The sequence below is a fragment of the Giraffa tippelskirchi genome, chromosome 12, assembly GCF_054371585.1.
Source record: "Giraffa tippelskirchi isolate mGirTip1 chromosome 12, T2T-mGirTip1v1.2.pri, whole genome shotgun sequence".
In the NCBI taxonomy this organism is placed as follows: domain Eukaryota; kingdom Metazoa; phylum Chordata; class Mammalia; order Artiodactyla; family Giraffidae; genus Giraffa; species Giraffa tippelskirchi.
The window spans coordinates 34,834,484-34,847,243 of NC_137286.1; the positions used below are offsets into that span (position 1 = coordinate 34,834,484).

Consider the following 12,760-nt stretch of genomic DNA (forward strand, 5'->3'; position numbering starts at 1 on the left):
CAGGAGTCCTGTTTCCTAGATCCCACAGTACTGCTGTTCCAGTTCACAGGAACCAGCATTGAAAACGATGGCTGAATGCAGATATCAAAGCAGTTTACAACAGCTCCCATTCTGTCTGCGAAGCATAACAAATGTACCTTCTATTTTTATGATATAAAATGACCTCTTTAGCATCTTATATGTTATCAGAATCTGTTTTGAAGCTAGGCAGAGGCCCAGTGTCCCAAAGCAGCTGCTTACCCAGTTGAAGCCAGATCATTACTCTCCTTGGAGCCATCTTCATCTGCAAAAAGGGGAGGCAGAGTGGAACTAGTCATCAAGGTTTCCATCTCTCTGGAAGGAAGAGAGAATTAAAATAATAATAATAATGGCTTAATTATTTCCAGTTCAAGTTGCATATATTTAAGAGCCAGCCTTCCTTAACCTCTATCACATCAGCAGTAGAACAGAAACTGATCTAAATATTTTCTTGACTTGGACACATCAATTTAAACTTTATGGTTAATGGGCTTTTAATCCTGGTCTTACCAACTGACCAGGGTAAAATCAGATTTTAACAATCAAGACACAGTTTGGAAAATTCCTTTTTGTTCATTCAGAATATCTTCAAAACTATTCTGTATTTGCTGTAAAAATTGTTAAGCAGAGTGAACTCAAAAGCACTGCAACCCTGAGCAAGCTATTCAACCTCTCTGAGATACAATTTCACCATCTTAGACACAGACCAAATTGCTGACTTAACCCACAGGGTTATTGTGAAGGATTAAACTGAAAGTGCTTCATAAATAGAGAAAGGCTAAGATGGTAAGTGCTTTGAGTATTATTATACAAAGAACGGTATTGTTAGCACAACATTATGAGTTCTCAGTCCCAGATGAATCATCCTTAAGATTAAATGGTGACAAACTGAGCCTTCCAAAAGGAAATAATGCAAAGGAAGTCGAGGATGGAAGGTATACTGATGTGGTCCAAAATTAAAAAAACCACAGTTCCAGCTCAGAAATATGCTCCACATCACCATGATGACCAGCAGTGGAAACAGCATGCACCTGGGCACAGGAAATAACTAAGCTTAACAGAAGAAAGCAAATAAATCACAAGAATTTGAGGTTATCGGACTGAAAGGATAAAAGGACAAAGTGACAAAGAGAGTAATTTCATTTAGCATATCGCTACAAAGAAAGATTTTTCCCTTTCAAGGCTTAGCACCAAGGGCTTCACCCCACAGAGCTAAAAGCAGAAGCCTCCCATTCACCGTGAAAGTGATATTCAAACAAAACATTCAACAGTGACCCCAAACATCAGCCACTTAAGTGGAACTGCAAACCACTCAAGAAAAAAAAGTGCCTTAATCAACTGGGAGAATTGAGAAGCCGATTATGAAAACTCACTCAGGAGCTCCCTCAGCAGTTCTGTCAGGTGCTACTGCTAAGGAGACCTAGTGAAACAGCAATTATAAGGAAAGCACAGAGCCCAAGCAGAGCTAGGATTCATCCCACTGAGGCAGCAACATGAAGAAAATGCTGATGACATCGATGCCATATTCTGAAGTTCAATATAATAATTTACTTCCAAAATAATAACACTGATGATTTATTTCTTATTCTTACTTATTTTCTTGTTTTCATTTCTTTGTTACTTAGCAGACCAAATTCCATAAATAGCTTAATGTGAAAAAATGCATCTCTGTATATTCACCACTCATTATAGTGTGGGTAGGGCATGGAAGGCAGAGAGGAACTTCCCACTCAACCACAGAGTAAGGAGTTTGTTCCATGTGCAGGGATCTTGCGAATGCGTTTCAATTCCTTCAAGAGAAGGGGCTTACAAGGGGCTCTAACAAATAGTGCACAGTTCCATTCATTCTAGGATAATCTTGACACAAGTGCGCTTATGTTTTAATTCACATTATGCTCAGACTAGATGAGAACCCAGGCTTTAAGGGCTGCTAACATCACCTTATACCAATATTCATTTCACCAAAAGAAAATTAATCAATTAGATGCCATATAGCCTAATTATAAACCACAAACAAACATTCAAATAACCAGGTATATATCCACAAACCTCAAAAGAACTCATTTAACTGGCTTCTTTTTAAAAGTCTCCTTAGAAGTAAAGGACTTCTCAAGAGCCTCAAGATTTAGCATTTGAAGCTCTTGACATCCCATCTAAAACTAAGAATAAGATATATTACCTGGTGGGGGACAAATGAAGGGTCTTTTTTTTTTTTTCAATGTGGATCATTTTTAAAGTCATTATTGAATTTGTTACACTATTGCTTCTGTTTTATGTTTTGGTTTGGTTTTTCAGTTGTGAGGCGTTTGGGATCCTAGCTCCCTGACCAGGGGTCAAACCCACATCCCCTGCATTGTCTTAATCACCAGACGGCCAGGCAAGTCCTGGAGGTGTCTTTTCATTCACTATGCCAACGTGATCCTCTTAGAATGTTTCCCAGATATCTTTGGTCATTTTTGAAATATGGGGAGGCAGCTGGACAACACAACCTTAACAACACATAAACAGACCGTATAAACAAAGGAAGTTCAGAGAACACACATTTCTTGTTGTTGTTGTTTTTTTCCTCCCTCTTAAGTGTGTTTTACTCGACCCATATGGTTTCAGATATAGTTTCTCTCGTGTTACTGAATAGTCAGGTCCCTAAGAAATGAGTAATAAAGTGGGTGGAAGGTTAAGGGGCCAAAATCAACAAAAGAAGGAAATGAGGAAAAAGTCCAGTGAAACTCAAAGGCCTCTAAACTAGTCCAGTAAGTTGGAAAATAAAATGATTCCTGAGAATTGGCTGAGATCCTGTAAGAATCTGCTTTCATATGGTCCATGAGGGGGTGATTCAAACTGAATCAGTTACCAAGCCAACGATGGCCAAAAGCCCTTCAGTGTAGCATCTGTGCCTGATAACGTCCCAGTACAGGGGTCACACTGAACTCGGAAATTCTATGCAAAGCACTTAATCTGTGTAATGAAAACTGCTCTGGAAGGGGAAAGAAATATGCACAAAGGCAAGGCAATATACAAGTTTGGTTTTCCACTTCATTTTACAGAAACAAGTATATCATGCAGATGTTTTCTTGCAGAAGGGATTCACCCACAGAAGGATTCCACCTGGAGGCTTCAAAAATAGCATTACCTTGGGGCTGACACTTTGTGGCTTTGGAAATGAAAAAATCCCTTCTAGTACTAATACTAACTGAAAAAAAATCCTGATGTATAAAACAGAGTGCCAATTTAAGATATTTTAATAGCAATTACAAACTGTAACACAAATTACATTAAGCCACTAATCATACTCAGAACATGTCTTTGGTCAATATAGGGCCAGAATAAAGGAACTCAGGTAGAGTTTAAGAAATGTTCTTCAACTAAGCTTTTTCTACTAATAGTAGCCTTTCCCAACAAAAGAATGATCTCACCAATGAGACTACATTATTCTGAATATGCTGGACAATGCTGGAAGGATAATTTGTACTTGTGTTTTCTGGAGTTGGCTCTTTGCAAGTGCCCTTTCTCTACTTCACATATGTTAATCCCACTTCATCAAGCCCTCTCATGGAGACACATCATACTCCTTCCCTACCACACCAGCCCCAACTGTACACACATCCGAGTCGAGAGGTGGGATTCTGCCCTCATTTCCCCATACTACAACCCTTATGTAAAATGTCCAGTTCCTTTAAAAGTCATGTTACTTGGCTACAACAGTCTCTGATCATTACCTCCTGTCATTTTAGTTCTATTACGTGCATGTGTGTGTGTGCATGCTCAATTGGGTCCGACTCTGTGTGATGTCATGGACTGTAGCCTGCCAGGCTCCTCTGTCCGTGGAATTCTCCAGGCAAGAATACTGGAGTGGGTAGCCATTTCCTTCTCCAGGGGATCTTCCTAACCCAGGGATGGCAGGTGGATTTTTTTGCCACTTCGCCACCTGGGAAGCCCCATTCTGCTACAACTGATCTTTAAACTCACAAACTTCTATTTGTTGACTCTTAATTTTCCCTACTCTGTGTAGCTTAGATTCTATAGCTTCATTTCAATTTTTTTTTTTTTTGCCAACATTCTCAATTCCTTTGCCATGTTATTCTTGATGGGACTGGATGCCATGATCTTAGTTTTCTGAACATTGAGCTTTTTAAGCCAACTTTTTCACTCTCCTCAAAGAAGGACTAAATAAATGGAAAAATATTCCATGTTCATGATAGGAAGACTCAAAATTGTAAAGATGTCAGTTCTTCCCAGCTTGAGCTACAGATTCAACTCAATCCCAATACAAATCCCAGCAAGTAATTTTGTGAATATAAATAAAATGATTCTAAAGTTTATATGGAGAGGCAAAAGACAGAATAGCCAAGTCAATATTGAAGGAGAACAACAAAGCTGAAGGACTGACACCACTCAACTTCAAGACTTCCTATTAAGCCACAATAATCAAGACAGTGTGTACTGGTGAAAGAAAAGACAAATTACTGAAACAGAATAGAAATCCTAGATAGAAATAAATGTATATAAATATAGCCAACTAATCTTTGACAAAAGAGCAAAGGCAAAACAATGAAATAAAGATAGTATTTTCAATAAATGGTGCTGGAACAACAGACATCCATATACAAACCTCCCCCCACAAAACAACAACAACAAAACTTGACACAGACCTTATACCCTTCACAAGTATTAACTTACAATGAATCATAAACCTAAATGTAAAATGCAAAACTACAAGATGAAAAACCTTTGCTCTGTGAAAGACAATGTCAAAAAAAATAAGGGAAGCCATAGACTTCAGGAAGTCTATTTGCAGAAGATACATCTGATAAGAAATTTATCCAAAATATACAAAGAACTCTTAAAACTCAACAATAAGGAAAGGAGCACCCCAAGTAAAATATAAACAAAAGACCTGAACAGACTCCTCACCAGTGCCTATGTACAGATGGCAAGTAGCATTGAAAAGATATTTAATATCATATGTCAGTAGGGAATTGAAAATGAAAATGAGATACCACTACACATCTATAGAACAGGTAAAATCCAAAACACTCTCAAACACCAGATACTGGCCAGGATATGGAACAACAGGAGCTCTAATTCATTGCTGGTGGAAATGAATGCAAAATGGTACAGCCACTTTGGAAAACTATTTGGTAGTTTCTTACAAAACTACTCATCCTCTTACTGGCAACTGTGTTCCTTGGTATTTACCTAAAGGAGTTAAAAACTTATTCCATACAAAAAACCTGCATGTGGATGTTTATAGCAGCTTTATTTATAATGTCAAAATTTGGACACCACCAATATATTCTTCAGTAGGTGGGCTGATAAACTGTGGTACACCTAGATAATGGACTATTATTCAGTGGCAAAAAGAAATGTTACTAAGCCAAGAAAGGACATGGAGAAAACTTAAATGCATAATACAAAGTCAATATGAAAAGGCTACATAGTGTATAATTTCAATCACACTACATTCTGGATAAGGTAAAACTATGGAGACAGTAAAAAGGAAGAGTGGTTGGGAGGGGTTGTGGGGAGGCAGGAGTGAAAAAGCAGGACACAGAGGATTTTTAGGGCTGTGAAACTATTCTACATATTAGAATGATAGATGTATGTCATACATTTGTCAAATCCCACAGAAGGTACAACACCATGAGTGAAACCTAAACTATGGAGTTGGGTAATGATTATGTGTCAATGCAGGCTGTTATTGACTGTAACTGGCTGTTACTGAATGTTATTGACTGTAACACAGGTACCACTCTGGTAGGGGATGTTGAGAGTGGGGGAATTGTACACATATGGGGACACGGAGTATATGGGAACTCTGTACTTTCTGCTTAATTTTGCTGTGATCCTAAAACTGCTCTAAAAGATAATGTTCATTAATTTAAAAATTAATTTAATTATACAGTTTATTGTAAGACAGCCCTGAGGTTGAGGAATAAATACAACTGATTTTTATATGCACACAGTTAGTTTAGCTGGGGCAAGTGAAAGAATGAAGGCTTACTACAGAACCATCTGCCAGCTGTGAACATTTAGCTAAGAACACTCAGCCGGCTGTAGGCATTAATCAATATGTTTTACAGAGGGGATAAGAACACTGGCTAATCCCACCAGGCAGTTAACTGGGGTTTAGTCAAGTGAAATTCAGTTAAGAACTCTCTCACTGTAGGTTTTGATGTGGGAGATGAGGGGGCAAAAGATAAGGTCAGGTAATTTGGGAGTAATTAAATACTTACTTTTTGGGGGTGGGTAGGTTGGGGGATATAATTAGTTTGAGGCTTAGGGTTGTTAAATACCTAATAAGTACATACAGCTGTGTGTTTGGCTGGGTATTGGATGGAGTGGGCAGAAAATGTGGCTCTCTACTCCTAGAATCTTGAGTCCAGGCTCTTATAACTATGACTATCATTCATTTTTTAAAAAATGTAGTAGGCTAGGAACTAAATAATAGAGAAACTATTCACTCAGCAAGTATTCATTCATTGAACAAGTTTTTTTTTTTTTTTGTATCTAACATTCTAGGCACTTTATATGTGCTGGGGATACAGCAGCAGGCAAAATAGGCAAAAATTCCCACCCTTACAGAGCTTAGTATAGTGAAACACAGACAAATAACAAGATAAAGTAAAATGAAAAATGTTACATAGTGATAAGTACAAAGTAAAAAAAAGAGAGCAAAAAAAGAGGCCAGGAAGAGTTCAAGGGAAGAAGATTCTGGAATTTCAAATAGAGGCCAGGAAAAGTCTTCACTGAGGTAATCTCAGGGGAAAGACCTAAAGGAGAGGAAGGAGAGAGCTATGTATGTGTGTGAGGGCAGAATGGCCCAGGCAGGAGGAACACATGTAAAGGTGTATACTTGGTATGACTGAAGGAGGCAGCAAATCTGGCTGGACTGAACTAGGGGCAAAAACTGTAGATGAGGCTGACTGCTATAGGGGATCAGACCATATACAGCTTTGTAATTCATAGTCAAGACAGGTATTTACTTTGAGATGGTGAAGACACCAAAAAGTTCTGAGTAGATAAGGGATGGAATCGACCATTTTTATAAGATTACCATGGCTGCAGTTTTGAGAACAGAATGAAAGTTGAAGAGGATCAAGGATAGAAGTAAGGTGATCACTTAGGAATCTATTGCAATAATCCATCTAAAAAATGGTGGATTGGATCACAGTGATGATAGTGGAGGTGATGAGAAGTGGTCAGATTCTTGATACATACTGAAGGTAGAGTCAATTTCTCAGTTCAAAATAACTGGAAAAAAATTAGGAATAGAATCTATCTACTGTGCCTTGCATATATTTCAGCTGTAGTTTTATAACCTATTTAGTGATAAAGGATGGCTTTTCCAATGGCTCAGTAGTAAAGAATCTGCCTGCCATGTAGGAGATACAGGAGATGTGGGTTTGATCCCTGGGTCAGAAGATCCCCTGGAGGAGGAATTGGCAACCCACTCCAGTATTCTTGCCTGGAGAATCCCATAGACAGGGGAGCCTGGTGGGCTACAGTCCATGGGGTCACAAAGAATCAGACACGACTGAGCACAGCACACATACTAACAATATATTAATTTGGGGGGGGCCATAAAGGAAATAATCCAGACTCTTTTTAAGGTAAATGCTTGTAGAATTCATATTTCAACAGCAAACATTTGTTGAGTATCTTTACTGTATAACTAAGATGGTGCCTGGTGTCAAGTGGTGTGTAGCTATGCTTTACAGAATTTTACAGTCTGTTGTTCTCCTTGGTCTAAGAGACACTGTTCTCAGACAACAATGATAAGTGGGAAGAAGAGGCCAGGGTTAGAAACACATAAATTCTCTATTGTTGTTTATGATTTTTTGAAGCAAAAGTTTTGCAGACTTTTGAGTTAGGTATTTTCTAAAAAATATAAGCACTAGGTCATCAAAAGAAACCAGGCATGGTTTAGATTTCTTTCTAGATAGTCTGATCTCTGTACATGTATTTTTTTTCCCCTCAATGGAATCTCGCTGTAGATGTATTACCATTAGGACACAAAATATGATGTGAAAAGAAAACCTGAAACATCTAGACATAGTGTTTTGTATCACAGGTTAAAGCACATTGATAATATAGAGAAAATAAAAAAAAATTTTCCTCTGGCAAAGCAAATTTGTCATTTTACAAGGAGGGTGGTGCCTTTTGAGGTCATAGTCCACGTATTTGGTTTTTTTCCTGGTGCCTAATGGTCCCAAGTTGCCCTTCCTATACAGTCTATTCAAGCACTGCTTTTACTATTAGTAAACAAAGAGACAACTGCCCAAGTAAGAAACTTCTGGACCAGTACTGGAACTAAGAGTTAAAGTAACCCAATAAAACTTCGCACTACTTCCTTAGTGTACTTTCCCAAACAATATCCTGGGACACTGGGGTACTCTGGAAAGCACAAGCTGTGTGTGAGGTAGAGGAGGGGTGAGAGGGATGTGGGTAGCGGAGGGGACTGCCAGGACAGGCATGCTCCATCCAGGAAGCCATATGATGTATGTATTTTCACTCACTTCTTAGTGATTCTCATAGAGGGTGTATCAGATTAGAAGAATTTTATGTTTATCAAGAGGGAAATGAGTTTAAAAAAAGCTGAAAAGCAATGTTTTTCACAGTTTATTATATGTCACTGTGTTATTTGCCAAAGACACAGAGGTAAATAAGATCAAGGAGAAATTCTTGTCCTTTCAGTTTGTAATCTAGTGAGGCACAGAAGGGCAAATGGCAAGAAAAAAATGCAAAGGCTGTAGAAGCTGATGTGTGTAAAGTTATTTATTTATTTAAATGTATGACAAAACAGGGAAGAAATATAGATGAATTGAATGGATGGGGTGACCAGCTAAGATAACCACTAATAATCATAATGAACTTATTGAAAATTGAGATCTGAAGGAAACAGAAACTACTGAGTAAAACCTGAGAAGGAACACTCAGCTTGGGGTACTTACATGTTTGGAATCCAGACTCATGAAGGAGACAGATAGTATTCCTTTCTAGCTCTAAAACAAAATTATTCAAGCCTGGCATCTGAGGAAAGCTATGTATGAGAAAGCAGAAGCAACAAAAGCCCTCAGTATCTACTGACCCAAACAAAAACTCAGCAGTTAACAGTTCTAGGGTAAGGGTCCTTACTGGTCCAAAGAACATTGCTTCTTTATTTTGTTATGTTTTCCACTGCTTCTTCAGCTCTAATTTGCAGCTGTGAAACAACACTGCAAAGAAGAGATGGAAAGAATGCTCTTTTCTGTTACAGTCAATAATTCCAAACCTTTTACTCTTTTAAAGCTGATGAATACTAAAAGTAAAAGATGAAAGGAAAGTCAGAGATCACTTATAAAAACTATAGTATAATAAGAGGAAATACATCCCATCAAAGTGTTCATTTGAATCAACTTCATTTTAATTGGTTTAATCTAATACAAATTAAATTCTCTTTCTAGGAAGAACTCCTAAAAGAAAAAACAGAAGCTTTAGGTAGTAGGGAGTTTTCTTTAGTCAAAAAGTGAAGACAAAAATAACAAAAAAACCATGAGCTGCCGTGAGTCAAAGCAGTTAATGGTCTTCACCACTTTGAACAATAAAATAAAATTCAGTTTTCCTCACAAAACACATAGTCACAACTGCAGTTTAACAGGACAGATTAACTGAAAGAGAATATTTAAAACTTAGATTTTGCTATGTTTTCCTTTTGAAATTCACAGTTTTCCCTAGAAAACAAAAGGCATAATTGCAGTTTAACAGAACAGTTTAAATGAAAGAGAGAAAACTTAAAACTCTGAAATATTATGCTATGTTTTGCTTCTGAGTCCTAAAGCTGATAATGCTCAGGACTTCAGAAAGTAAATCAAATAGCCACAGAATTCAAAGGACACATTTAAAGCTCTGGAAGAGCAGTTTCCCAAGAACATTTTTCCTTTAAATACTTCACCTAATTTGAAAATACTCTACCCAATATGAAAAGGTTTCCGCCCTTCAACACTGAGTCTCCAGGCTCTCAGGCTACCAATCAAGTGCTTAGATGTTATCTTTTCCATTTACAAGCTACTGCTTTTGTTTCCCTTGTTTCCAGGTGAAACAAAAACAAGTTTAAAACCTATTAGCAGTGGTGTAACTCTGAGGGGTAACCAGACTAATCAAATCACCTCCAGATTCTTAGTGTCTGAGTGAGTGTGTATTTACTAAAATCTGACAAAATTTGTATTTCCAGAGTTGCCTGTTGCTGTTCAAGGCTCGCTTAGTCCAGTAAGGCAGGACTGTGTCCAGGGAATAAGAATTTGTTTTGCTCTTCTTTCTACATTAATCAGAGATCAAATAGCCAACATCTGCTCGATCATCGAAAAAGCAACAGAGTTCAAGAAAAACATCTATTTCTGTTTTATTGACTATGCCAAAGCCTTTGACTGTGTGGATCACAATAAACTGTGGAAAATTCTGAAAGAGGTGGGAATACCAGACCACCTGACTTGCCTCTTGAGAAATCTTTACGCAGGTCAGGAAGCCACAGTTAGAACTGGACATGGAACAACAGACTGGTCCCAAACAGGACAAGGAGTATGTCAAGGCTGTATACTGTCACTCTGCTTATTTAACCTATATGCAGAGTACATCATGAGAAATGCTGGGCTGGAGGAAGCACAAGCTTGAATCAAGATTGCCGGGAGAAATATCAATAACCTCAGATAAGCACATGACACCACCCTTATGGCAGAAAGAGAAGAAGAACTAAAAGAGCCTCTTGATGAAGGTGAAAGAGGAGAGCGAAAAAGTTGGCTTAAAGCTCAACATTCAGAAAACAAAGATCATGGCATCTGGTCCCATCACTTCATGGCAAATAGATAGGGAAACAGTGGAAACAGTGGCAGACTTTATATTTTGGGGCTCCAAAATCACTGCAGATGGTGATTGCAGCCATGAAATTAAAAGATGCTTACTTCTTGGAAGAAAAGTTATGACCAACCTAGATAGCATATTAAAAAGCAGAGACATTACTTTGCCAACAAAGGTCCATCTAGTCAAAGCTATGGTTTTTCCAGTAGTCATGTATGGATCTGAGAGTTGGACTCTAAAGAACGCTGAGCGCTGAAGTATTGATGCTTTTGAACTGTGGTATTGGAAGAAGACTCTTGGGAGTCCCTTGGACTGCAAGGAGATCCAATCTGTCCATCCTAAAGGAGATCAGTCCTGAGTGTTCATTGGAAGGACTGATGTTGAATCTAAAACTCCAATACTTTGGCTACCTGATGCGAAGAACTGACTCACTGGAAAAGACCTTGATGCTGGGAAAGATTGAAGGCAGGAGGTGAAGGGGACGACAGAGGATGAGATGGTTGGATGGCATCACCGACTCAATGGACATGAGTTTGAGTAAACTCCAGAAGTTGGTGAGGGACAGGGAGGCCTGGTGTGCTGCAGTCCATGGGGTCGCAGAGTTAGACATGACTGAGCGACTGAACTGAAATGAACTACATTAAACATATTCACCTGTCTATGTTAGCAAGTACTTCTGCGGAGAACAGAAATCCACTACAGGACCAAGCAGAGGCATTATGTGATTTCTGCTTGCAATGCTCTCATATGTAAAAGGGTGCTAATAATATCTTCCTTATTTAACTCAAAAAGATATTGTGTGTATCAAATAAATGTTTCTTTATGTTATCTGCAAATAATAAAATTTAAAAGCTATTTTTGCTAATTATGATATATCCTAATTATGAAATATTTATAAGAAAGTATATTATACAGGTTATAGTTATATCAAAAGAACAAATACATAAGAAAAAAGATTGGAAGGAAATATACTCAGTGCTCAGAGTAATAATATTAGGATGGTGACATTATGAGTAATTACTTTTCAATCTTTGTTTTCACTCCCCAATATTCAGTAATATGGTTGTGTTATTTAAAAGAAAGTACCATGAAAAATCAGACCTTTTAAACTTAAATTTCAATTTCACATGCAATATACTTTCTTTTTGTGAATACATTTTATAAAGAGAAAGTATATTTATAAATATATTTATAAATGTAGTATATTTATAAAAAATTCTTCACTATACAATGAACTAAAATTCCCTTTTACCAGACTCTTCGTACTCTCTTCTCCAGAAAATATACTAGCTTATTGCTGAAGGGAGCCTTAGAGATAATTTCTAGTGATATATTCATTCTTTCTCTCAAATGAGAATGAGTGCTTCAGGGCAGAGAAGAGTAAAAATGTCTACCAAGAAGAGTGTGAGAGCACAGTTTATAAACTTTGCATTTTATATTAAAAAACTCATTTAAATTCTGCATTCAATTTTATAAAACAATGTTTACCTTAATGCAAGAATGAATGTTTAAAACTGAAGGAGACCAGGAAAAAGCATCATGTTCTCTTCAAAGCAATAGTGTATTTCCCTATGAGTGCATTACCTCATAGTACAGGTTAGGTTCATCTTCCTGACAGATACCTGACAACTTCTGGTATTGAGAGAAACAGAAGTGCTGTGACTTTCTACTCCTTCTCTACTATACAGCAACAGAATGAGTAAATCCTATTTTTGGCTAGAACAATACAGTTAACTCAATTTATATCCTGTTAATCTTTCAGATAAAATTACATGATAGTACACTGCAATTACCATACAAAAGTTTCATTTAATAATGGAAAATAAACCATGACCACCAACTTTATACGGCTTGGCATTTCCTTAAAAGATTTAATTCTGAAAACTACAATACATGTGAGGTTGACAAATGT

At 37.5% G+C, this 12,760-nt stretch overlaps 1 protein-coding gene across 4 annotated transcripts in view; it reads right to left on the minus strand.

The window, feature by feature from the left end:
• HMG20A (high mobility group 20A) overlaps positions 1–12,760 on the minus strand; it is a 65,097-nt gene that overhangs the window by 27,081 nt on the left and 25,256 nt on the right. For all 4 annotated transcript variants that reach the window (XR_014071124.1, XM_081549540.1, XM_081549539.1 and 1 more), the window contains exon 2: positions 241–333. Coding sequence is in view for 3 of the 4 variants with exons in the window: in XM_081549540.1 (XP_081405666.1) it covers positions 241–329 (89 nt within the window). In the remaining variant the exon portion in view is untranslated. The remainder of the gene's footprint in view (positions 1–240; positions 334–12,760) is intronic.